This window comes from Astyanax mexicanus, chromosome 4 (genome assembly GCF_023375975.1).
Source record: "Astyanax mexicanus isolate ESR-SI-001 chromosome 4, AstMex3_surface, whole genome shotgun sequence".
Classification (NCBI taxonomy): domain Eukaryota; kingdom Metazoa; phylum Chordata; class Actinopteri; order Characiformes; family Acestrorhamphidae; genus Astyanax; species Astyanax mexicanus.
The window spans coordinates 19,077,242-19,104,149 of record NC_064411.1 but is presented as its reverse complement, the minus strand read 5'-3'; the positions used below and the strand labels follow the sequence as shown (position 1 = coordinate 19,104,149).

At 35.3% G+C, this 26,908-nt stretch overlaps 2 protein-coding genes, 1 long non-coding RNA gene and 1 other non-coding gene across 15 annotated transcripts in view; 3 read left to right on the top strand and 1 right to left on the bottom strand.

Moving 5' to 3' along the window:
* LOC111197331 (NACHT, LRR and PYD domains-containing protein 12-like) overlaps positions 1-26,908 on the bottom strand; it is a 686,367-nt gene that overhangs the window by 78,897 nt on the left and 580,562 nt on the right. The window lies entirely within an intron of this gene.
* trnae-uuc (transfer RNA glutamic acid (anticodon UUC)) lies at positions 7,310-7,381 on the top strand. The gene has a single exon. It is a non-coding gene; the product is annotated as a tRNA-Glu (tRNA).
* LOC111189991 (zinc finger protein 239-like) overlaps positions 19,429-26,908 on the top strand; it is a 269,338-nt gene continuing 261,858 nt past the window's right edge. For 2 of the 10 annotated variants that reach the window (XM_049477077.1, XM_049477075.1), the window contains exons 1-4: positions 19,536-19,946; positions 20,189-20,285; positions 23,191-23,298; positions 23,433-23,546. In XM_049477077.1, coding sequence (XP_049333034.1) covers positions 20,236-20,285; positions 23,191-23,298; positions 23,433-23,546 — 272 coding nt within the window. In that variant the 5' untranslated portion in view covers positions 19,536-19,946; positions 20,189-20,235. The other 8 variants (XM_049477074.1, XM_049477079.1, XM_049477082.1 and 5 more) reach the window with 8 other exon arrangements.
* Positions 25,368-26,296, top strand: LOC125801587 (uncharacterized). 3 transcript variants are annotated; one of them, XR_007438780.1, is made up of 4 exons: positions 25,368-25,477; positions 25,581-25,669; positions 25,773-26,081; positions 26,185-26,296. It is a non-coding gene; the product is annotated as an uncharacterized LOC125801587 (long non-coding RNA). The 3 variants fall into 3 exon arrangements; XR_007438779.1 differs by having other exon boundaries at positions 25,773-26,296; XR_007438781.1 differs by having other exon boundaries at positions 25,581-25,683; positions 25,787-26,296.

Sequence of the window (26,908 nt, the reverse complement as noted above, 5' to 3'; positions counted from 1 at the left end):
TATAAGCATTAATATACTGTATGACGTGTACTATTTTAATGGTAGCAGTATAACATGGTAGAGTTATATGTTAATCCCTGGTTTAACACTAGAATGACAAAGACAGTAATTTTGATTAATTATTTACACAAGAAACCACCTGTATAAGTGGATGGGTTACTTTTATTGTATTAGATTTTTGCATTGTTATGGAATTTTTACTACAGAACACAATAAGTGCACATGAACAGCTTCTCTTTTTAATGCTATTTCAGTGTCTGACCGCTGCTATTGTTCACCTCAGAAACAGCTCAGAATCATGCTTTCATTTACTAAACACAGTAAATGTAAAACTGTAAATAAACAGTACATAATCACTTTTTTTTTTTACACAAATATCAATGTTTAAACTCTCTCTCACATTATTTATGTTTCACTTAGAAATGACATAAACAAGGTGTAATAAGTTTCTTCAATGTATTAGAATTAGTCTACTCTTTAAGTAAATGTAAGTAATAAAGAAAATAAAAAAATAAGAAAAATAAGAAAAAAAAAACACTCAAATATATTTCACCTCAATTAAGTGGGTACATAATTAGCAATAACAATAAGTAAATGATCAATATTGTTTTCAATCTGTAGAGTTATATTAGTAACTTTCACATGTATAAATAAGTAATTAGTATAAATATATAAATATTATATTATAAAGAAATAATAAAATATTATTAGTATAAGTAGTATGATTTTTATTTGTACAAGATTTTAAAATGAGGCCAGTTCAACAGCCTGATCTTTAATCTTATGTTGTGTTCAGTACAAATGCAAAACAAAAGAAACATGTAAATAAATTACAAACCAAATACAAATGTGTGAAAAAGGTCACCTGTCAGAGACAATGCATAAGTTTAAATTAATGTTGTAAAGGAGATTAGGGGAGTAAGATATTCCACTTTGTTAATGTATAAATAAATGAAAGAAAGACAATTGTTATTATTTAACATTAACCTTTACTAAAAAAAATTGCTTGAGTACAATATATGATTACAAATGAATATTAGCAGGATACAAAATACTACAATAGTAATCTTTTAAGAACTGCAAACTTGAAGCAGAATTGCGAAAACTAGAGCTACAGCAAATCTCTAGCTACATTCAAACTGCTTAAAATATTAGAAAATATTTTTTCTGATTTAACATTTCTCAGATTTTTTGTTGTAACACATAGAATATTATGAAAGCCCATTCCCGCCACCTAAAAAATGAAAAATAATTCAACACAATCTTGTATTATTATTAAGTAAACCGCTATCTAAATATTTTGAAATACTAAGTCATTATTTTGAGATAGTAAGTCATTATATTGAGATACTATATAATGACTTAGTATTTCAAAATATTTTGATAGCGGTTTACTAATAATAATACTATTAGTTTTACTAATAGTTTACTAATAATATACTATTACTAATAATAATACAAGATTGTGTTGGATTATTTTTCATTTTTTAGGTGGCGGGAATGGGCTTTCATAATATTCTATGTGTTACAACAAAAAATCTGAGAAATGTTAAATCAGAAAAAATATTTTCTAATATTTTAAGCAGTTTGAATGTAGCTAGAGATTTGCTGTAGCTCTAGTTTTCGCAATTCTGCTTCAAGTTTGCAGTTCTTAAAAGATTACTATTGTAGTATTTTGTATCCTGCTAATATTCATTTGTAATCATATATTGTACTCAAGCAATTTTTTTTAGTAAAGGTTAATGTTAAATAATAACAATTGTCTTTCTTTCATTTATTTATACATTAACAAAGTGGAATATCTTACTCCCCTAATCTCCTTTACAACATTAATTTAAACTCATGCATTGTCTCTGACAGGTGACCTTTTTCACACATTTGTATTTGGTTTGTAATTTATTTACATGTTTCTTTTGTTTTGCATTTGTACTGAACACAACATAAGATTAAAGATCAGGCTGTTGAACTGGCCTCATTTTAAAATCTTGTACAAATAAAAATCATACTACTTATACTAATAATATTTTATTATTTCTTTATAATATAATATTTATATATTTATACTAATTACTTATTTATACATGTGAAAGTTACTAATATAACTCTACAGATTGAAAACAATATTGATCATTTACTTATTGTTATTGCTAATTATGTACCCACTTAATTGAGGTGAAATATATTTGAGTGTTTTTTTTTTCTTATTTTTCTTATTTTTTTATTTTCTTTATTACTTACATTTACTTAAAGAGTAGACTAATTCTAATACATTGAAGAAACTTATTACACCTTGTTTATGTCATTTCTAAGTGAAACATAAATAATGTGAGAGAGAGTTTAAACATTGGTATTTGTGTAAAAAAAAGTGATTATGTACTGTTTATATACAGTTTTACATTTACTGTGTTTAGTAAATGAAAGCATGATTCTGAGCTGTTTCTGAGGTGAACAATAGCAGCGGTCAGACACTGAAATAGCAGTAAAAAGAGAAGCTGTTCATGTGCACTTATTGTGTTCTGTAGTAAAAATTCCATAACAATGCAAAAAATAATCTAATACAATAAAAGTAACCCATCCACTTATACAGGTGGTTTCTTGTGTAAATAATTAATCAAAATTACTGTCTTTGTCATTCTAGTGTTAAACCAGGGATTAACATATAACTCTACCATGTTATACTGCTACCATTAAAATAGTACACGTCATACAGTATATTAATGCTTATAACTGAACTGCCTATAACTGAAAGGACTGTCACATAACCACATAACTCTGGCTGTAGATTTTATTTTTGTTGATGTTGGATGTAGTTTACATCACATGAAAAGTTTTTTTGTTTGAATTTTTTTATTGCATTTAGTCAATATTTATTGAATTTACATTGATGTATGCTACATAAAACTGCTACCCTTCATGTCAAACATTACTGGCATTTACCTTACTGACATTAGCTTAGCATACATTTAAATGCATGAAAAATCACATCATAAATCACAGTCATAAATTAAATAAAGTCACACACACACACACACACTCAAACAGATGCCTTTTATGGTAAATTAGCCAGATGTCTGCTTTTCTTGACTACTTATGGAACTAAAGTTTTTTCTGCCTATACAGTACGTATGCATTAAGAAATATATATATTTTTATTATGGAATATCTTCTGACGTTTACTTACTTTAAAGTAAAATATATACATAATGAATTGAAAAAAGGTTATTGTATATTAATGCTGTTGTATTTAAAATGGCATATTTACAGTAGTTGAAAAACTCATAAGAATCAATTTATTTACCATTTATTGTGTAACATTTGAGCTTGGATTTAATTAGATTTTATTTATTTAATATTATAGAGAAACCCTAATAACTATACAAAACCTAGTAGACCACCAAATCCTACCCCATCAAATAAACATCACTTTAAGTTGAAACTGATGACAAAGAAGAGCATCTGTGTATCAGATAAAGATGTTGCTGTTCTCAGAACAATACACTGATCATTTTAGGGGTGCAGTTCTCAACAATGCTGAACTCAGAAACAATTTACAGGAGGAATGCATCACAGTACTTATGACAGTAATGAACATTGTTAAATAATACTAGTTAAGACATTTTACACAACACTAATTTGTACAATTTTAGGCTTAAGAATGCTGTAAATTATAATGAATTTAGAATTTAATTAAGTTAAAATATAATGATTAATAATGTTTAAACTAATGTGAATTGATAATTAGTCAGTCCATTAAATTAATATACTAATGTATTCTTCTTGTGGTATCCTGCATTCTGTTTATGACTGAAAGGTGAGATCACTTTTTAACTGTACTATCATTACTATGGTTTACTATGGTAGTTATGATATTTATCATGACTATATCAACTGAACACGTTAGATCTATGTTGATCTAGATCTATGCACAAAAAAAAAAAACACTATACAATGAATTTGTTCTGATAAAGAAAAACAGACTGTTTGTTTCATTATATTTGGCCCTTATGTAATTTTCTTTGTGTAATTTATTTCAGATTTCATATTTTATCGTGAGAAGGGGTGTGCACTCTGAAGATGAACGTCTCTGATGGGCTTTCCAGCACACCCATCTCAAACCTGTTTAGAAATGCTACAAGCAGGAATCCTTGGGCAGGATATACAGACCCTATGTACATTCCAGGTTATGCAATCAATTTCATTGTGTGTTTACCTATCAATTCCTACGTCTTGTGGCTTATTTTGATGAGAAAAGGAAGTGCGGTTGTGTCTGAGTTTTTCGGCCTCAATCTGACTGTTAACGAGATGTTCATCTGCATACGCTGTTTATTCTACGTTCTTAGTTTTGTCTGTTTAGAATTTACACCATTAGTAGTTTTTATGGGGGAGTATTTATCTGCGCCCGTCCTCTGTTTCTCTGTTTGATCTGTGTGGAGCGTTACATGGCGGTGGTCCATCCTGTCACTTTCCTGAAGTACAAGCCCCTGAGATACAGGCTGGCATGTTCTGCTGCTGCATGGATGGGAGTTCTTGGCTATTGTATAATCTGTATGTTCATTCCCTTAAATGTCAATAACATCTTTATTTATACTGTCCTGCCACTTTGGTCAGATTTCCTCATTATTAAACTATTCTGCTGTTTAGCTGTAGTCAGGGCACTGAAGCATCCAGGTCCAGGTCAGAAAGGGAAGGAGAGAGACAAGGCTAATCAGGCAAAGAGAAAAGCAGTTAGCATAATTCTGATAATCACAGTGACCACTGTTATTCAATACTGTCCTGTACTTGTAGCAGGGTTTATTTACAGTGCTATTCTAGAGAGCGTCTTTAACATACTCCGGTGTATTTGTTGCTCCATATCTTTGTTAACTGGTTATGTTCATGCTTTTCTTTACATCTGCAGAGGTGGATGCTTAACAATCTTGCAGCAATAATGTGCACACATCTTTTAGTGAGTGTTCACTCACACTTATACACACACATAGAGAAAAAGAGCAAAAAAGCATAAGCATCAGCAAAAAAAAAAAAAAAAGAAACAAAATGAAACATTTTACACCTGTATACTGTACATTCTATGTGTCGTAACAAAAAAAAAAAAAAAAAAAAACTGAGAAATGATAAATCAAAAAAATATATTTTCTAATATTTTTGACAAAAATAGTCAAGGTGTGAATGAACCACATGAAATGTCATGAAATGAGGCTACTAACCCTTGTGAAAAAAATATATACTTACTTAATATATAAAATATATACTATACTTAAAACATATTGAGAAGTTTCTAAGTATGCTGTAAATATGCTAATAGATTTATGCAATTACTTAAAATATATTAAAAGTAAATTAATATTATGCTTTCATCAAATGTTTGAAAGTGAAATTCGATCATACTTTTTAAAAAGTACAATATAGTGTATTTTAAATAGACTTTCAGTTTAATGTAATTCAGTATACTTCTAAAATACTTATTTCCAAATATACTTTTGTACATTTTTAGCAAAGTTTGTTAAAAACAACTGTTACAGTAGTTTACTTAAATGTATCATGTAACTTTTTAGAAAGTAAATTAAATTACTACATCAGTAAATATAAATATATAAAATTTGAGTTTCATATTGAAGGAATCAAATCATCACGTTTGAAATTAAATAATTATTTTTAATCAAAAATTAATAAAAACTTAGTTTGAAATGGCTGATATAGCACACTTTCGTCTGTCACAGCATCACAGTCTGTCACAGTTTCAACAATGAAACATTCTGATCCTAAAATAAAATAAAAGATGAATGTATATACTACATATTTCATATATTACGTAGAAAAGTAGTCTTAAATATCACTTACATTTGTAACTCATTAATAAATAGTGAAGTGTTTTACATTTTACAATAAGGCTCCTGTTTAGTGGTTATAAGTGTTTGTAACTCATTAATAAATAGTGACGTGTTTTACACTTTACAATAAGGCTCCTTTTTAGTGGTTATAAGTGTTTGTAACTCATTAACAAATACTCATCTACAATTTGAAAATCTTGATCGGCAAAAGCAAAATGGAAAACTACATGCTGGGAGCTGCAGTAATTACTTGCAGTGAAATTGCCTGCAGCAAACCAGTAAAGGAAGGTTACATCTGGAATGCTGTCCTAAAGAAGATGCCACTCAACCTTAAGGATCACAACAGCACTTTCATGTTCTTTGAACATTAGCACCTGGCAACATTATATCAATATCTGTGACAACCCCAAGGATGATTTCAGATAGTATGCTGAAAATGTCAAGGTAAGAGGTAATTATTGCTTAGCCCTTAGATGTCAATTTTATTATTTCATATGATAATGTACACCACATTATTATAAATGACTAAAAGAGTTAGTGGTGGAATGATTAAACTTGGGAGTTAAATGGTTAAACTGATGTTGACTGATGGAGGATATGGAGATGGAGAAGCAAGTTGAGTTAGATGGAGAAGACAAAGTAAGTGAGTATCTGAAAAGATCTGAAATTTAACAATATAGATGGCTGTGGGTTCACTATTTGGCAAACAACAGGTCATTGTTGCCCTTTCTACGTATGTGTTATAACTGATTATTAATGGTTTTTAAGGCATTTACAACCTAATTAGTAACCATTAATAAACTAATTGTAAACCATTTATAAACCCTTTATAAAGGTAGTCTTATTATAAAGTGGTACCTAAAAGTTTAATGTTTAAGAATATAATTATGTTGGTTTTGTATGTTTGACAATAATCAGAAAATCTATTTGTTCATATAGAACAAACTGTCAATTATTGCAAAGTAGACACGATTCATTCTTTTGAAGTCTTCTGAATTAAAAACAACCTGGAAATCGCGCGAGTGCAGGTCATTTTCAATTGCATAGCATTTTAAATCTTGAATGACACTGAGGCTTACATTACATCCGAGGCTTGTCATAACCAGCGCGAGATTAAAACGCCTAGACTTTCCTGTATTCAGAGGTTTCCAAATTAAATTCATGTTCTCCTGAAAAAATGGGCTGCATTCTGTATTTCTGTAATTGACGTAGGCATTAAAAACAGAGCAGTGTCTTCTGAAGCTAAACCATTCTATATGGTTCAAAGTAAAACGAGCTGAGGCATCATCGTATCTAACCGTTTTTCTGACGTACATTGCAACGCTATATATATCCTTAAGAAAAACATATCCGAAGTAAGTTCCATCTGACAAACGCCAGACTTGAGTCTTGAGCGCTCCTTGAGCGATTGGTTCAGGAATGCTCTCCATTGTTCGGTACCTTTTTAGATTCTCGTCATCATACTCTTCTTCTACAGATCCTCCCATATGGTCTAACGCGTAGGATTTCTGGCTTTCATCCAGACGGTCCGGGTTCGAATCCCGGTATGGGAAGCTTTGGTTTTCAGCAACCTCAGAAACACAAGCCATTGCTCCGTTCTCTCGGTCCTTCACACATCTCGCTAACTCTTAAATACACATTTCACTCGTAGGCTTGCTGTGATTGCTCCATAGGAATAACAACCTTATTGGTCAATACTTTTGGCGGGAATTTTTTTGACCATTCAGGACAATCTGAATAATGATGGGGGCGGGGCTGGGCGGGACGGGAAGAGGTGGGGATGGGGCAGGAAGGGCGGAGGGGTGGGCGGGGCGGTGTGTCACCATGGTTTAAATTACCTCATATCCAAAACATGAATGACGAATGGCAGGGGTAATTACACGCCACCAGTTAATAATTACCGGAGACTCGTAGTCATTGATATCAGAAAAGTACTTAAGAGAGTTCAAGGGTCAGGGGATCTGAGGGGTCAATGGTAATTACAGATGATTGAAAACATAATTAATAACTGACAGCATCATAGGGTGATCTGAGGGGTCAAATGTCACATTCCAGAAAAGGAGGCACGGGGTGTGGGGAGGGGTCAAAGGGCACATGGCAAAGGTCAAAAGTAATTACAGATGATTGAAAACATAATTAATAACTGACAGCATCATAGGGTGATCTGAGGGGTCAAAGGTCACATTCCAGAAAAGGAGGCATGTGCTGTGGGGGAGAGGTCAAAGGGCACCTAGCAAAGGTCAAAAGGTCACCTGTCAAAAAGTTTGATTGACAGTGCCCCTTATTATCTCTCTACAAAGTACTGAATATTCAGGAGAACCAACACATGAAAGACCGTCTAACAGCCGTCCCAGCATAAGTTCTGACCCCCCTCTGATCTGACTCCATGTTTATACCCCAAATGACGTGAAACCTGCTGATGAGGCGTTGCTAAAATCATCTCATGTTAGTAAGCATAATTTCACGTGTTAGTACTCAAGTTTCACGTGTCTGACCGGACCACTAGTGTCTGACCTTGACTGTGTTCTTCCAGAATGGAACATCGTGGCACTATCTGTGTGAGTGTGCGTCACCCCCCTCTTTGAAGCCGCTGCAGGTTCCCCCACACACAGAAGGCCGCTTTGATCTAAAAGCCTCCTCTGTAGAAATGTAGTCTCGTACCGAGTGTACCAGTCGAGTTAATGACCATTAGTTAGGGTCATGCAGTAAACAAAATGCTTCAAGAATAAATTTCATATGTTATATGTGAATGTGTTAATAACGCGTGGTTAGTCCGCCATATACTAAATCCTATGTGTTAGTAAATGCCTTATGTATCATGTGGGTTAATTTGTCATAATAGATGTGTTAGTCACATGCCTGATCAAACAATGTTTATCTATATGTGTAAATAATATATATTGTGAGTATTGGTTAATCTTCTATATAAATGCGTGTAAAATACACTGTGAGTAATACAAATGATCAAATACAATGTGAGTATTGGTTAATGCATATAAAATACAAGGTTTCACACAATGATTATGTAATTATAGATACTAAGATAAGTAATCATAACTGAAAGATATTTGTCAATACACCCAAGGTAAAATAAACAGTTACTCTTCACAAGCTAAATCTTTCCACTTTGAAATGAAGTAAACATTAGTTACCCTAGCTAGCTAAATCATTCCACACTTAAATAAAGTAGTAAACATTAGCTAACCTAGGTTGCTAAATCTTTCCACTTTGAAATGAAGCAAACATTATTTATCCTAGCTAGCTAAAACATTCCACAATGAACTAAAGTAGTTCACATTGCCTTAAGTAGCTAGCTAAAACATTCTACACTGAAATAAAGGAGTTAACATTAGCTAACCGAGCTAGCTGAAACTTATCACACTGAAATAAAGTAGTGAACATTAGTTACCCTAGCTAGCTAAATAATTCCACTCTGAAATAAAGTAGTTAACATTAGCTAACCTAGCTAGCTGAAACATTTCACACTTAAATAAAGTAGTTAACATCAGCTAACCTAGCTAGCTTAAACATTCTACACTGAAATAAAGGAGTTAACATTAGTTAACCTAGCTAGCTAAATTGTTTCACTTGGAAATTAAGTAAACATCAGCTAACCTAGCTAGCTGAAACATTTGACACTGAAATAAAGTAGTTACATTTAGCTAACCTAGCTAGCTAAAACATTCCACTCTGAAATAAAGTAGTCAACATTAGCTAACCTATCTAACTAAGACATTCCACACTTAAATAAAGTAGTTAACCTTAGCTAACCTAGCTAGCTAAAACATTCCACACTGAAATAGAGTAGTAAACATTAGCTACCATAGCTAGCTAAATAATTCCACTCTGAAATAAAGTAGTTAACATTAGTTAACCTAGTCAGCTAAATCATACCATACTGAAATAAAATAGTTAACATTAGTTACCCTAACTAGCTAAATCATTCCACACTTAAATAAAGTAGTTAACATTAGCTAACCTAGCTAACTAAGACATTCCACACTGTAATAAAGTAGTTACATTTAGCTAACCTAGCTAGCTAAAACATTCCACACTTAAATAAAGTAGTTAACATTAGCTAACCCAGCTAGCTAAAACATTCCACACTAAAATAGAGTAGTTAACATTAGTTAACCTACCTAGCTAAAACATTCCACACTGAAATAAAGTAGTGAACATTAGTTACCCTAGCTAGTGTTGTAAAAAAAGAAAATGAAATGTGGGTTTACACCCACCCCTCATCCGGGGTACAACTCCCCTACGTGTTCGTTTGATAGAGAGTCGCAGACAGGTGGAGTGAAGTTGGAAGCAAACCAAGTATTTATTACTGAATTCAGGAGAACCAATACATACAAGACAGTTAACAGCCGTCCCAGTAGAAGTTCTGACCCCCCTCTGATCTGACTCCATGTTTATACCCCAAATGACGTGAAACCTGCTGATGAGGCGTTGCTAACGATTAGGTCATGTTAATAAGCATAATTTCATGTGTTAGTACTCAAGTTTCACGTGTCTGACTGGACCACTAGTGTCTGACCTTGACTGTGTTCTTCCAGAATGGAACATCGTGGCACTATCTGTGTGAGTGTGCGTCACCCCCCTCTTTGAAGCAGCTGCAGGTTCCCCCACACACAGAAGGCCGCTTTGATCTAAGAGCCTCTTCTGTAGCAATTTAGCCCCGTACCAAGTGTACCAGTCGAAATCATACAGAGTGTACCATCCGATGATTGATGGCCGTTAGTTAGGGTCATGCAGTGAACGAAATGCTTCAAGCATGAGCTACGCAATAGTCACACAATAGATTTCATATGTTATATGTTAATGTGTAAGTAACGCGTGGTTAGTCCGCCATATATTAAATCCTATGTGTTAGTAAATGCCTTATGTATCATGTGGGTTAATTTGTCATAATAGATGTGTTAGTCATATGCCTGATCAAACAATGTTTATCTATATGTGTAAATAATATATATTGTGAGTATTGGTTAATCTTCTATATAAATGTGTATAAAATACACTGTGAGTAATATAAATGATCAAATACAATGTGAGTATTGGTTAATGCATATAAAATACAAGGTTTCACACAATAATTATGTAATTATAGATACTAAGATAAGTAATCATAATTGAAAGATATTTGTTGATACACCCAAGGTAAAATAAACAGTTACTCTTCAGTTATTAACATCTTAATTAGCACCAGGTATTAAACTGCTGAGCTTGCTACACTGAACAGATTTTAATTTAATTACGCATTCTATACATGTAAGAATGCATGAAAACATTGTCATTCTGCCAGATTTCTGAAGCTTTTTATAAAAGCACTTCATCAATATCTGCTTCTTGGCACCATCCAGTACCACACAATTATTTTATGGCAGCGGGGGTCCCTTCAAAATAACCAAAGGTGCCTTCAACAAAGAGATCTTCACGGTATCTGATCTGAGATTCACCAGCATATGGATTGTAGGGAAGTACACTGTATTCATGAACATGAAGAAACTCAAGTAAGAATGTATGTTTACCTTTTAGTTTCAAATGGATTTCCTAGGCCATATTTATTGTAATTCTACTAACAAGCTGGAACCACTGTGAAAACATTGGAGGACGCACATTGGAGTAACACTGCATTTTGTGGTGCAACTGAAGTTGGCTTGAACTCCTGACTGGACATTCAAAAATGTCTGCGTCTGGTTCCTTAGAGTCCAGTAATTTCGTAGAACGACCCATGACTGGACCCTCAAGGTCTGGGTGAGCAATGCTGACTACAGTGTTAGGACATACAGTTTACAAGATAAACACAGAGGATAGAAAGATGAGAGCATGCTCTGGCTCTCATTTTCTTTACAACCATCTTTATACCACTTTCTGGGAGGGACAGACATTCTAGAAACATCCATACATGTTACAGTCATCTCTTATTTGTGCCTAGTCATAAAAACGTGACCAAAGTGTTGAGTTAATGTTCTAAATTTTAGGGTGTCATGTTCTCTTAGAAAGGAAGCGAAACTAAGATTAAAGGGTAAAGTCTGGAACAGATAATTAAACATGTGATCACGCAGGACACTGCAAATAGGACATGTTCAAATCATACATTTAGTTTGAGCACAGTGTTAAATCTTACAACACAGTGTTCAATGAAATACATCATTCAAAATGGGTTAATCGTCTCGATTTATTTCCCTTAATAAATGAAATCATATAAAAAGTGTTGTTAATGTTTTGTCTGATAAACCCTCATTTCATATTGTAGGTTATATCAGACTGTAAATTTGGTTTAATAGATGATAAATGGCTGGCTGACTTTATCAACACTGCTATAAACTATGAATCTAAGTATCTAAACTTGCTAATTAGCTAATTAGCCTGAAAATGAACACCAGACCCTTTAAAATAAAATACTATCTATCTGTGGCTTTCTCTGCGTTGCTACTGTGCACTCTCGCTGCTTTACTCTCTTTGGCTCTCGCTGCTTTACTATCTGTGGCTTTCTCTGCATTGCTACTGTGCACTCTCTCTGCTTTACTCTCTTTGGCTCTCGCTGCTTTACTATCTGTGGCTTTCTCTGCATTGCTACTGTGTACTCTCACTGCTTTACTATCTGTGGCTTTCTCTGCATTGCTAGTGTGCACTCTTGCTGCTTCACTATCTGTGGCTTTCTCTGCATTGCTAGTGTGCACTCTCGCTGCTTTACTATCTGTGGTTTTCTCTGTGTTGCTACTGTGCACTCTCTCTGCTTTACTCTCTTTGGCTCTCGCTGCTTTACTATCTGTGGCTTTCTCGGCACTGCTACTGTGCACTCTCTCTGCTTTACTATCTGTGGCTTTCTCTGCACTGCTACTGTGCACTCTCTCTGCTTTACTCTCTTTGGCTCTTGCTGCTTTACTATCTGTGGCTTTCTCTGCACTGCTACTGTGCACTCTCTCTGCTTTACTCTCTTTGGCTCTTGCTGCTTTACTCTCTTTGGCTTTCTCTGCGCTGCAGTTGTGAGCTCTCGCTGCTTTACTATCTGTGGCTTTCTTTGCATTCCTAGTGTGCACTCTCACTGCTTTACTATCTGTGGTTTTCTCTGTGTTGCTACTGTGCACTCTTGCTGCTTTACTCTCTTTGGCTCTCGCTGCTTTACTATCTGTGGTTTTCTCTGTGTTGCTACTGTGCACTCTCTCTGCTTTACTCTCTTTGGCTCTCGCTGCTGTACTATCTGTGGCTTTCTCTGCACTGCTACTGTGCACTCTCTCTGCTTTACTCTCTTTGGCTCTCGCTGCTTTACTATCTGTGGCTTTCTCTGCATTGCTCGTGTGCACTCTTGCTGCTTCACTATCTGTGTTTTTCTCTGCATTGCTACTGTGCACTCTCGCTGCTTTACTATCTGTGGCTTTCTCTGCATTGCTACTGTGCACTCTCTCTGCTTTACTCTCTTTGGCTCTCGCTGCTTTACTATCTGTGGCTTTCTCTGCGCTGCTACTGTGCACTCTCGCTGCTTTACTCTCTTTGGCTTTCTCTGCGTTGCTACTGTGCACTTTCTCTGCTTTACTATCTGTGGCTCTCGCTGCTTTGCTATCTATGGCTTTCCCTGCATTGCTACTGTGCACTCTCCCTGCTTTACTATCTATGGCTTTCCCTGCATTGCTACTGTGCACTCTCGCTGCTTTACTATCTATGGCTTTCCCTGCATTGCTACTGTGCACTCTTGCTGCTTTACTATCTGTGGCTTTCTGTGCGTTGCTACTGTGCACTCTTGCTGCTTTACTCTCTTTGGCTCTCGCTGCTTTACTATCTGTGGTTTTCTCTGTGTTGCTACTGTGCACTCTCTCTGCTTTACTCTCTTTGGCTCTCGCTGCTTTACTATCTGTGGCTTTCTCTGTGTTGCTACTGTGCACTCTCTCTGCTTTACTCTCTCTCTAGACTGACCTGAATTTGTGTTTTAAAGAAACTGATAATGAGTTTAGGAGTAAAATTTGACAGAGAGGGTGGTGAACAGGGTAACTGGACTGAGACACTAGGGCATGGCCGGAGTGGGCCCCTTCACTTAAACATGTTTCATTCAAATTTAAATCAGATAAAGATTTAAAAGATAAAAAAAATAATTTTATGAATTAATATTACTTAGAAGCTTTTTGAAAATTAATTGAAAACACTTAAAATGATTTCATTGAACATGTAATGGTCAAAATATGTTAAGAAAAAATAAAGGACATTTTTGAGGCGCTTTTCAGATTTTCTATTTAAATTTTTTTATTTTCAGATCCATAAAATAAAATATTTATATGGATAAGGTGGTTTTGCAGCTCTATATTTTGCTTTAAAGTGTTTAGAATCACCATGTAAAATTATGAACTGCTCTCTTTCACTGGTTAGATATTATAGAGATTTAAAGCTGGAATGGTACTTTCTACTTTCTACTTTCTAAAGCCTGGATACTTTATAATAATAAAAACTACTTGTTTTATTACTTATTTTGCAGTAAAGAAGGTGTTTTTGTATATTCTACCCCTAAACAAGTGATGTTGTGCACTGTTGTGTTGAGTGTCGGGTAACAAGCCAGAAAAGACTTTAAGCTTTCCATCCATATAAGTTACATACCGGTAGCTTAAAGGGAAGTTGTGTTACAGTGGATTCAAATAGACATTTATTTTTTTTATTGCTCAAATTTCTTCAAGCACTGTTTGGAGATAAATGAGGATTACTGGAGACTGGTTTGTGGAGCGGTGTTTAAGACAGGAGTGTGAGGTGAGTGCGGGGTGGGGGCTGGGCGTGTGTAGCCTGTTGGCTTACCAGGCACGTTCCTAAAGGTTTAAATCAAATTATACGCTAAAACTATATCACACTATATCTCTTCATATCACAACACACCACACATCACAGGGAGTGAGTGGGCTTAGTGGCGGTGTGTTCAGTAAATGGGGTAAAAAGGGGTATTTAGCTGAGGAGTCGCACTGATTCATAGGAAAGAACCGACTGTTTCATGAAATCAATCCTCAGGGAAGATCCGACTCTTTTAGGGAATCAACCTATTCTCAGTGCTTGGAACGTATAAGTTTATAGAACTTACTGAATCATTTTTGGTAGATATTAAATACAGTGAACACATATCCATTAGAAATTATGAAATAGTATGTTTGAAGATGAAAACGTAAAAAATAGGCATACCATTTAAAATATTACCTACAGTTTAATGCAGTTCATGGTCAAATTACTCTTTATTTACTAATATAATAAAACATAGAACATTCAGCATCAGTTGAATTATATGAGATTGTGAAGTATGGTTTGAGACTACTCCTGGTTCTATCACTGACACTGGAAAGTTCACATTAAAAGCACTACTTAAACACCACACCCTCAAGACCATATCTGCAATTATTACCAGCCCATAACAGTTCCCTTTCTCTTTATTATTTAGTCATATTTGTTGCAGCAATAATAATAATAATAATAATAATAATATTTGTAAATAATATTTGTGAAATAAAATAAATAAAATTGAAATGAACGACAGACTGAAATACACAAGTTAGCATAAACAATTCTACATATAAAGCAGAATAAGATACTGTAAGCATTGAAACTTAATACATGCTGACAAAAATATATATTTAAACAGGTATAAATTACTCTTCCTTAATCTTCAGTTCTTAATTTTGATTTATGCGGTATGAACGAAAATGCATTTCCGTACTTTACTTAACATTACTTAAATGTACGATCGTTTTCATGGCAAACAGTTCAGGCCTGCTTTATGCATATGCGCTCTTTATAATTGAGGCCCCTGGTGTATCAGGGAGGCCATTTTGTTTTCAGTCAAGCTTCAGGAGAGCTGCAGTGTGCATGGACTCCGTCATTCTCCATTTTCTGCTTGAGCCTGCAAAAATATATGCTGGTAAGTTAAAAAATAGTAGAACTTAAGTAATGTTAGCACTTTTTAGGAAGCATAAAAAGAAGAATCTGTATTTCTTTGGTAGTGGATGCTTTAAATATCTCATTTTAAATCTATGTGGTGCATTGGCTAGTTAGCTTGTGCATTGGCTAGCTGGTCCAGGCTTGCTGCACTACAATGCTATGTTAGCTAACTGTGTTATCTTTGGTTTATCTCTTACATCAGTATGTCGGCAATGTTGGTATATATATATATTCATCTTTCTTAGTTTTATTATATTATATATAATCAGTATAAATGCCACAATAAAGAATGACAGAGTTGAAGAAAAACATCTTAATTTTAAATTATTAAATTAAACATTTAAGTTGGGCAAAAAGTATAGAACATGATTGAAACATATTTAATTTTTTTAATTATGTAACAGATGTCCTGCAGGATTGAACCAGAATTGAACCAGGATTGGCAAGACTTGGCAGACTACTCGGAGCCCCCCCACTTCAATCTCAGTTATCTTGTCCCCCTCTGACGTTGCAGTGAGGACTACTGGCAAGTTTTTGAAAACCTCTTCATCCTCAGGAAGGAGCCCAGGGGCAACACACAGCTCATCCAGATCATCTGTGATCATTACTGTTGTGCCATCTTCTGCCACTGCTACAATCTTAACGTTCCTCCGCATCTGTTCTGCTTCAATTTCCTGCAGGAAATTATTAAAAACATTAGAAATGGTGGCAATGTATTGGACACACATACATTCATACTGTCAACATTCCATCTAGTGGTGCAGGAAAAAATCAATTTGAGTTCGAATTGCGACTCTAACATTAAACGAATCAGAATTGATTCAATTTCTCAAAAAATAGTTTTTTTTTTTGGGTAAAGCTACTGTCGCGCGGTGCTCACCTACTGTCCTGCGCTCTTTAACTGTCCTGCAGAGCTCATACTGTCTCGCAGAGCTCTTTAACTGTACCGCTGAGCTCACCTATTGTCGCGTGGAGTTCATTCTGTACCGTTTTTCCTTTAACTGTTTTAGCAGTTAAAGAGCTCCACACAACAGTATGAGCTCCGCGGTACAGTTAAAAAGCTCTGCACGACAGTAGGTGAACTGGCTTCAGAATATCACAGCAATGTTTTAAATATAGCTCAGTGTCATAATCAGAGATGTGTCCAGTCCAGAATTTTACAAGTGTCTTTACATCCATGCTGGTAGAGGAAAAAAATCTTTCCAGTTTTGCTGGTTGGTAGAGTGAAGTTGAGGGAGAACATGGAGAGCTTTCTCCTGTATTAAAGCAGATCTCAAACTCTCTTCGATTAGACAGACTTATGAAGTAGTAGATGTCTTACAAAGTAATGAGACTGAAGACTGAAAAAGGAGCTCACAGACATGATCACGGCTGGGTGCTTCTCCTGATCCAGAATCTGATGAAGTGGTCGCTGTAGGCTCTGCGTGACATTAAATTCTCTAAAAAGTGTAATTTTAATAACTCGATCTTGAGCTGTGTAAACATTATGAATTATAAATTTCTTGTTATAAAAACAATCAATATAGATTAACCTTCCGGGAATCAATTATCTGTAATTAATTATTTCAAACAATTGATTATAAAATAATAAATCAATTCCATCAGCTTTACATTGTCCAATAAAAAAGAAGGAATAACCATTATCCCACATTTTTGGGGGGATTTTCTATATCTTCATATGTATTTAGTTTCATTTCCTGTAAACACAACCAAACCACACACCAAATCTCTACTTTTTTTAAATATACTAAATTTCTCATTCCTGTTCTTTTTTTACTGAATCCCCCAACACTGCATAGTGCAATATTAAGTCAGACAGAGGAGATAAAGAAATGTTTATTTATTTTACTTTTTCTTAGTGTACTGTTCATTCTGCTTCTAACCTCTTTTTTTACGTTTACTCTTCCGTTTCTTTTTGTTGGATGCAGCAGCCCCTGTGCGTATGTATGGTGGTCGATCTGGTCATAGATGGAAGGAGAGGTGATGAAGAAGGAGGAGAAACTTGGTTTGCTTGTGTTTCGGCTGCTGCAGACTCGTACTCCTCGCTGCTGTCTCCTTCAGACGAGGTGCTGGTGTTCGGATTTCCTCCGTCTGTCTCTCCGCTGCTGCTGCTGCTTCCGCTGCTACTTAAATCTTCATGATGACGGTCATTTCCATCCTCTACTCTTTCACTTCCATTGTAGAGAGCTTCACTTGGACCTGGTTCCTCCACTGCGTCTGGTTGAACTCGGTTTGGGTGACTGATCGTTGGACGTGTCGTTAGAGGGATTTAATTTCTTCAGAAACTACTTCCTCTTTTTGTTTCCACTTACTGTCCACACAGTCACCATTATTAAAATACACACCTAAAATTTTTATTTGCTCTTTATCTGGAACATCGACTCTGAACTTCTTTCTTTGATCCCCAATCCACACACATTCAGATTTAGCCATATTAAGCTTTGCACCAGAAACTTTTTTTCATAAAATTTATAATATTCCATTATAATGTTTGTCTTTTTTTGTTTTAATAAAAACTGTAATATCATCTGTATAAGCTGTGATTTTAACTAAATAATCTCCTCTTTTAATACCTTGTATTCTTTCATCATTATGGCTGGAACGTAAAGGGCAGAACTCAGAGGATAATCTTGTTTTATTCCTCCTATCAGCCTCGGTTTTTGCTCCACTCATCCATCAAGTTTTTCTGAGTTAAAGTTAGTCGAATTTTTAAGAGTGCAGGTACGTAACAGTTTTAGATTTTATCCTGACGCAGTTTATATATCTGACTTCATGACCAACATTTAACCTGAAATGAATTTCTATTGACGTTGGTGATCAGCTGGATAGTGAGGGTTTTATCCTTCAGTTAGATCAGGAGCTCACCACTCACCCTGCTACTCCTATCATGTCCAACTGGAAGTCCTCATTTACTTGTTTTTATTAAAAATATAACTTTATGAAATGTGATTGGAACAGTCAGACCATGTGAGCATTTTTTTCGTTTCACTGAAAAATGTGAAAAAAATTTTAATCATATGAATGCTCTGTAAATTCATATAAATCAGCAATTTCTGAACAATATCACCACAGTTTTTGACATATTTTCTATAATTTACATATATTTGACACACTGGACCAAAAAAAGACCATGTCATGTCAACCACCCTTATATAAAATGCAGAACATCTCAAAGACACTAGATGGAGGCAAAGCACCTTTCTCTCAGCATTATTATCACAGTGCACACATGTGCAGTATAGACACATCAGAGAACATAAAATACCAACTGTGTTTTTAATTTTTAAAAAATGTGTATTTATGAGGTAAATAAAATTATTTACTGATTTAAATCACTGTATCAGTGTGAAGTTAAGGTAAAAGAGGTGATTAGAAACATTTTTTCTTTAGTTTGTTTATAAATTGTTTATTTATTTTATTTGTTTTTTATTTGTTTAATTGTCATTTACCTTTATGTAACCCTTAAATAAATAATGACAGTGAGCTCAGGCTGTTTAATGCGGTCAAAGAAAACAGAATCATCAAACTGAAAAACTCATGAAAACGTTATAAAATGTGGGTCAGAGCATGCGCAGTGCGGGGATTCAAACATTCCATTGAGCCCTTTGATATCATTGGCAGACAATAGCCAAAAACGAACAATAGCTCCCCCCACCCAGCGCCTATTCGCTGTGAGAGAGCAAGGGGGCGGGGCTTAGAGTGAGAGAGGTGTGACGCAGTAAAGGAGAGAGTGAAAGCAAGTTCAGTCTCCGCCATTAGAAGAGGACAGAAGTCCGGATTCACTCGGTAAGTTCAGAACTGAAATTAATGTAGTAAAGAATCGTGTAGGTTAAAGTCAGAACCGGTTCTAAAGGTTCCTCAGATCCAGAACCGGTTATTTAAGCTCAGCTCAGTGTCCGATTCCACTGGAAGAACCAGGATCAGCATGGAGATCTGAACCGGGCCTGGATCAGACCTGGACCTGGTCTAGATCAGACCGGCTGGAGAACAATCAGCTGTAACAGATCAATAATGCTGTAAACTGAAGAGAAATGCGCAGATATAGATTGATATTTATTGATCACAGTGTAGTTTATGCTGTTTAAAGCGCATTACTGCTTAATGTGGGCTTTGATCTGTTGGGGAGATAAAAACACGGAACTGCTATAAAGGCGTGTTTATATGCAGTAGCGCTGTTTAACCAGCAGGGGGAGCAACGGAGCTCAAGATCACGTGGTGTGTTAGTGTTTTTAATCCTGCTGTTTTATATTATACTTAAATAATCTCTATTCTGATTCAGTAACAATAATAATATCATTATTAATAATAGAACAGTGTGTATATTTATAATGTTGTGTAATCATTATAATAACAGGAAATGTTTCTGTAATCTGTAGAATAATGTGTAATGAGGGTAAATCACACTGTTATTTATTGTAAGAATAAAGGTTTTATTGTAACGGCTGATCTGTTCTCAGGGGTCGGTGTCGGCAGTGTTCAGCTGTGTGTGAATGAAGAAGAGTAAATGATGGATCTTCAGAACTCCAGCAGTGGAGGAGGACCTCCTGTCCTAAAGTGAGTAAATTAAGTGATGGGTTTAATATGTAAAGTAGTTTTGTATTGTAATGGTTTCAGCTCTAATCCTGGAGCTGTGATCTGCATATTTTACAGTTTTAAAATATTGAGAACAGAGTTTCTCCTGGACCAGAGTCAGAACCCTGTGCTGTATTTAAACACAGAGAAACACTTAACAAACCAGCCAGTTATTCTTATAGTAGAATGTGATTCTAATCTGTATTTAAACACAGAAACGATTAACAAACCACAGAAACAGTATTAGGTGGTTGCTGTAGTGATATTATGCTGTTGCTAGGTGGTTGCTATGGTATGGGGTGGTTGCATATTTGTGTAAAAAAAAAATATGGTCCATATATTTTAACATAAATGTGACCATTTGCTCCAAATTTGGATCGGATTAGTCTGTAGTGAAAGTGAACTCTGAACCAGATCCATTGTGAGGATCCGTCTCGGATTTTACCACACGCTGTCTGGGTTTACATTAGCATTAGAAATGAGGAAATCCTGATGTGCTGCATTTATATAGATCAGATGGAAGTGATTTGGTTTGTTATTAAAGCTGTGGAATGAAGCTTATTACAGAAAGACTTGTTCTATTCTGTTCTGGGGTGCGTTTCCGGTACAACGACGGAGCCTAGCATTGAACTAACGTGGTACGATCCATCGTTAAACTAACTAACATCTGAAGTACGACCGTTTCCCGAAACCATCGTACTTTGTTGGTACCACAGAAGTCTAAACTATGTTGGTTTGAACCACCCTGGTCTAAACTAAGGTGTTTTCAGAAATGTTCGGCCAGACTTTCCCAGTAGGAATCGTGCAAAACTCACAATCTTTAAAATACTATGCCAAAAAATTGTTACAGATTTATTATTTAGGCTATTTATATTGTAATTATCACCAGAACATAAAGGACAACAATACTATTAATAAAATAACAATAAACTGCAAGTAAAATCTACACAATAATTGCTATATATTCATTATTAATTTTAACAGACAGTGTTACTTTAAAAAAACATACACATATTTGCTATTGCAATTTTTTAAAAACAAAATATTAATACATCACCATTCTGAATGAGTCTTATTAATATAAGACCTGAGAAATGTGTGTTACAATGCATACGACGGTGCAGCGGGCGGTGTTCTGTCGAATTGTGCAACCCATCGAGATGTGCTTCTTAACACCAGTGCCAATGCATTGGTGCAATGCAGTGAAACATTTTTTATTTATTTATTATTTTTTATGGTAATTCTGTTCTTCTTGGGTGCATTGAACAACCAGAAACCCCTTGCCATTATTTCTGAGTATTACAAATGCGTAAATGACAGCTGATAATAATGAAAGTAATAATAAATGAGCAATGAAAAAAAAGGGTTATAATCACCCCTAATAACTCTAAACTGACTCCTGATATTTTGATCCAAATATCCTACCGAAAGCATGTTTAAATATGGGGCTTTCTTTATTTACACTCTGTCTGGCCCTGTTACCTCCAGAGGATTAATTAGGTAATTCAAAACATCTGCTTATTACATGTCTCTATAATTTTCATTTTTATTTTAAGACATTTTTACTTAGTTTTTTTTTTGTTATAAATATATTATTAAAAGACACATTCCTGCCTACTGTATGGATACATTCACTGGGTACAAACAATGCAGATATACCCTCAAAGGTCCTTAGGGTACAGGTGTTTACATTAAAGCCATTTTAGAGTTTCACCCCAGTGACAGTTTGGTACCCTTATTCAGAGAGGGCATATAGCACAGTGGGTTTAAAAAAATAATTATTAACTAATTCATAAATGTTCACAGCACAAGTTATCTTTACTCAAGAGATGCCTGCTTGAATAATTGACATACATCTTTCTGTAAAATACTGTAAAATACATTTTAGCTAAAGAGCACTTAATTCATGTTGGCCAAATAAAGCTAAATGTTAAAGACATACATTAAAAATGGGCAGTTAACTTACATTTTCAAAATACATTTGAGTACTCAATTTAATTATTTTCCATGGGCGCACATGGGTAAAAGTGAAGTGGCTCAATTAATGTAATAAAGACAAACATTAAAAAGAATTATGTACACTTGACATCTTAAATCCTCGTGCAGCAATATTAATGTGATTAATCAGCTTTCTGTATCCTACCGTCCATCGTCTGCACTAATCACCAGGAACTCCTTACGACAGGTCTAGAGCTGTAGTTGGAACGACGCAGCTGAACCACGATAGTTGCGAACATTCGCTAGAACTATGGTTTTGGGAAACACCTGAGTAGCTTAACTAAGTGCTGCACTATGTAAGTTACTAACGTGGTTACCTCCATAGTTCCAACTACGCTTTTGGGAAACACCTGCGTCGCAGCTGCATCGTCCAGACTATGTAAGTTGCTAATGTAGTTAGCAACTACGCTTTTGGGAAACACCTGCGTCGCAGCTGCATCGTCCAGACTATGTAAGTTACTAACGTGGTTAGCAACTACGCTTTTGGGAAACGTACCCCTGATCTTTATCTCTGTTAGAGTTCAGTATAAAATATACCTTTTAGTTTATAATACAGTATAATTGTGTAATTGTGTAGCTCTTAACAATACATGTTATTAACTAGATACAGATCTATAAAATACATATAGTAAATATGATCTAATCAGGTGATGACATTGTGACATCATAACAAACACAAATATATTCAACAGTATTGTTAAAGAAATTAAAATATGTATATTTATTAGACGAGCGTTTTTCAGTTTGGGGCAGCTGACAGAAAGCTTCGGGATGCTTCTGGGACGGTTATGAAGAAGTTAGTCTGGAACCTGTGAATAAGTTTTAGTAAAGGAACACATTACTCCACACTTTACTCTCATCATGGATCATCATGAAGATCTGTTTACAGGGAGAAGAGAGCAGCACCTCCAGCCCCCAGTGGAGTGTCTATGAAGAGTGACGCGTCCATGTGGAATCCTCTAAACTTCAGCAGTGGAGGAGGAAGCTCTGGGTCTCGGTACATCACTGCACTAAACTACTGTTCTGTTCTGAGAGTGAAGCTCTTCAGTTCCTGATCTTTATTAAAGATGTGCTGTGTGTTGGAGTTTCACTGTGTAAATGCTGGAGTTTCACTGTGTTTAATGTTAACAGAACTGAAACCCAGAGAGGAGCTTCTCCAGAACACAGCTGTGTTTCTATGAAGAGTGACCGGTCCTTCGGGGAACGTCCTGATTTCAGCAGTGAAGATATGACCTCTGACCCACAGTGAGTGAAACATCACTTACATCATTTACTGATTTTTTACTATAATTTACATTTTTAAAGCATAACACTCTCTCTCTCACACACAAACACACACACACACACACACACGTTTTTCTGTATGTAATGATCGTTGTACACAGCTGGGTGTGATGGGGAGGCGGGGTTTAGATTAGACTGACTGACCTGAACAATGAGAGTAAATTACAATATCAGCTACAGGTTGGAGAATTACACATATATCTGTATTAGGGGTGTGTGGTACTGATAGAATCATTATCTAAATGATATTTGTAATTTTGTCAGATAAAAAAAAACAGTATTTTGCATTATTTAAAAAACATGTTTAGAAAAGTATTATATTGTAATAAACTGCACTTCTTAAATGATCGAAAGATTTTCTTATTAAATGTATTAATGAAAACAATATATTTAATATTTAAACATTAAACTCACACGTTCAAATATTGAACAGTGCACCATGTGACCTACCAGATATTCTTGAAGAAAAGCATCAGTGTAAGATTGGCAAAACTAAATTATATTTATAAAAGTTATATCAATCAAATTAAAACATTAATTGTATTAATCACAAAAATATTCTGTGAAGGGACAACAATCATTGTGCAGTGTGTTGTGTTTGGCAGACTAGATTATTCTTTGTTTTATTGTTAATGTCAGTATAAATGAGATCATTTTAATGTGCTGAGTAACTGATTTTAACTGAGAGCTTTAATGGAGGAAATAAACTCTAGAGTAGCTCCATATTCCACCTTTAACAGAATGGAAAGAGAAAACATGGCTTCAGCTGTGTGTGTGTGTGTTTGTGTGTGTGTGTGTGTGTGTGTGTGTGTGTGTGTGTGTGTGTGTGTGTGTGTGTGTGTGCACGCTCTGATAGTTTCCAGGAAAATAAAGCGCGAATGAAAAACCCACAATGGTCACAGAAATAACTTGAATGTGACAGAAGTAATACTAAATAAAAATTCTATGAAAATAAATAAATGAAAATCTCACATTGATTTTAAACTGTGCTTCAACACAATTGTTTTAAAAAGTAAACTCCTTAAATAGGCCTGGACAAAAATGATGGTACCTCTGAAAATAATGTGAGTAAAGGCACATATTAAATCAAGGTGTGTCCACTAATTAGCATCACAGGCTAAATAAAACGCTACAGGTAGGCACTGTGCTGTTTGGTGAAGTGGTGTGTACCACACTCAACATGGACCAGAGGAAGTGAAGGAAAGAGTCGTCTCGGGAGTTTAGAAAGAAAATTATAGACAATGTAAAGGTTAAATGTAAAGGTTCAAAGATCATCTCCAAGCAGCTTGATGTTTTTCTTTAATAGCATTGAATAAAACTTAATCATCTGTTGTGCATATATTTATCATCTCAGTTGCTGGGGTGAGTACATACATCCAGGATTGGGAGAATGTGTTCTAGAACAATACATAGAACAGTAATGTATTCAGAATGAATTAGGTACACTTTAGAACATATTTTGTTTAGTAATTCTGGAGAACATTTTAGCTGTTTTCTTTCTAATTACATTCACATTGTTGCTGATTGGCACTGTTCATTATTTATTTATATTTAAATACTGTGTTAATTGTAGAACAAATTAAGCATTGACACAGTGGTTAAAAGCATTACATTACATTACATTACATTACTTTTGGCAGACTCTTTTGTCCAAAGCGACTTACAATAGTGAAGTACAAAAGTAATAGAAGTTGATACCAAAACATCTTTAGATAGGGGGAAATAATAGGATAGAGGAGTAAAGGAGGGGAAGAAGGAAATGGGGTTAGAGGTAGTTAGTTAGTTAGAGGTGTTAGGAGAGTAAGTGCTCTTTGAAGAGCTCTGTCTTCAGGAGTTTATTAAAGATAGTGAGAGATTCTCCTGATCTGGTAGTAGAAGGTAGTTAGTTAGAGGTGTTAGGAGAGTAAGTGCTCTTTAAAGAGCTCTGTCTTCAGGAGTTTATTAAAGATAGTGAGAGATTCTCCTGATCTGGTAGTAGAAGGTAGTTTGTTAGAGGTGTTAGGAGAGTAAGTGCTCTTTGAAGAGCTCTGTCTTCAGGAGTTTATTAAAGATAGTGAGAGATTCTCCTGATCTGGTAGTAGAAGGTAGTTTGTTAGAGGTGTTAGGAGAGTAAGTGCTCTATGAAGAGCTCTGTCTTCAGGAGTTTATTAAAGATAGCGAGAGATTCTCCTGATCTGGTGGTAGAAGGTAGTTAGTTAGAGGTGTTAGGAGAGTAAGTGCTCTTTGAAGAGCTCTGTCTTCAGGAGTTTATTAAAGATAGTGAGAGATTCTCCTGATCTGGTAGTAGAAGGTAGTTAGTTAGAGGTGTTAGGAGAGTAAGTGCTCTTTGAAGAGCTCTGTCTTCAGGAGTTTATTAAAGATAGTGAGAGATTCTCCTGATCTGGTAGTAGAAGGTAGTTTGTTAGAGGTGTTAGGAGAGTAAGTGCTCTTTGAAGAGCTCTGTCTTCAGGAGTTTATTAAAGATAGTGAGAGATTCTCCTGATCTGGTAGTAGAAGGTAGTTTGTTAGAGGTGTTAGGAGAGTAAGTGCTCTATGAAGAGCTCTGTCTTCAGGAGTTTATTAAAGATAGCGAGAGATTCTCCTGATCTGGTAGTAGAAGGTAGTTAGTTAGAGGTGTTAGGAGAGTAGGTGCTCTTTGAAGAGCTCTGTCTTCAGGAGTTTATTAAAGATAGCGAGAGATTCTCCTGATCTGGTAGTAGAAGGTAGTTTGTTCCACCATTGGGGAACTCTGTATTGCTTTGTGTGAATGTTTGTTTGGTAAAGTGAGGCGACGTTCATTGGAGGAGCGCAGCGGGCGGGAGGTAGCGTAAACCTTCAGGAGTGAGTGCAGGTAGGAAGGATGCTGTTCTCTCATCACCTTGTAGGCGATTGTAAGGGTTTTGAATTTGATGCGAGTAGCAACTGGTAGCCAATGGAGCTCAATGAGCAGTGGAGTGACGTGCCCGTTTTGGCTGGTTTTAATCTTTAAGAATAATTTTGTCAGTCTGCTCTGGACTGACGAACCCAGAAACTCCATTTCCCAGAATTTTCGCTTTCAGGACTACAATGACTCATCAGAACATGAAAAGCTACGGCGTTCCAGTTCACCCAGCTATTGATTGCTCACCTGAACTTTTGAGTATAAATACCCCTCAGTTTCAGCTATTAGTTGCTGAGAATTGAATTTAGGTTCCCTAGATCTTCTACGACAGTATTCCTGATGCATTATAAAATTATTGATTTAATTACAGATCAGTCTTTTATTTGTATCTGTTATTTGCTTATATTCTTTTTTTTTTAAGTAATAATCTCACCATATTTTATTAGATCAGCTGATTTATTCA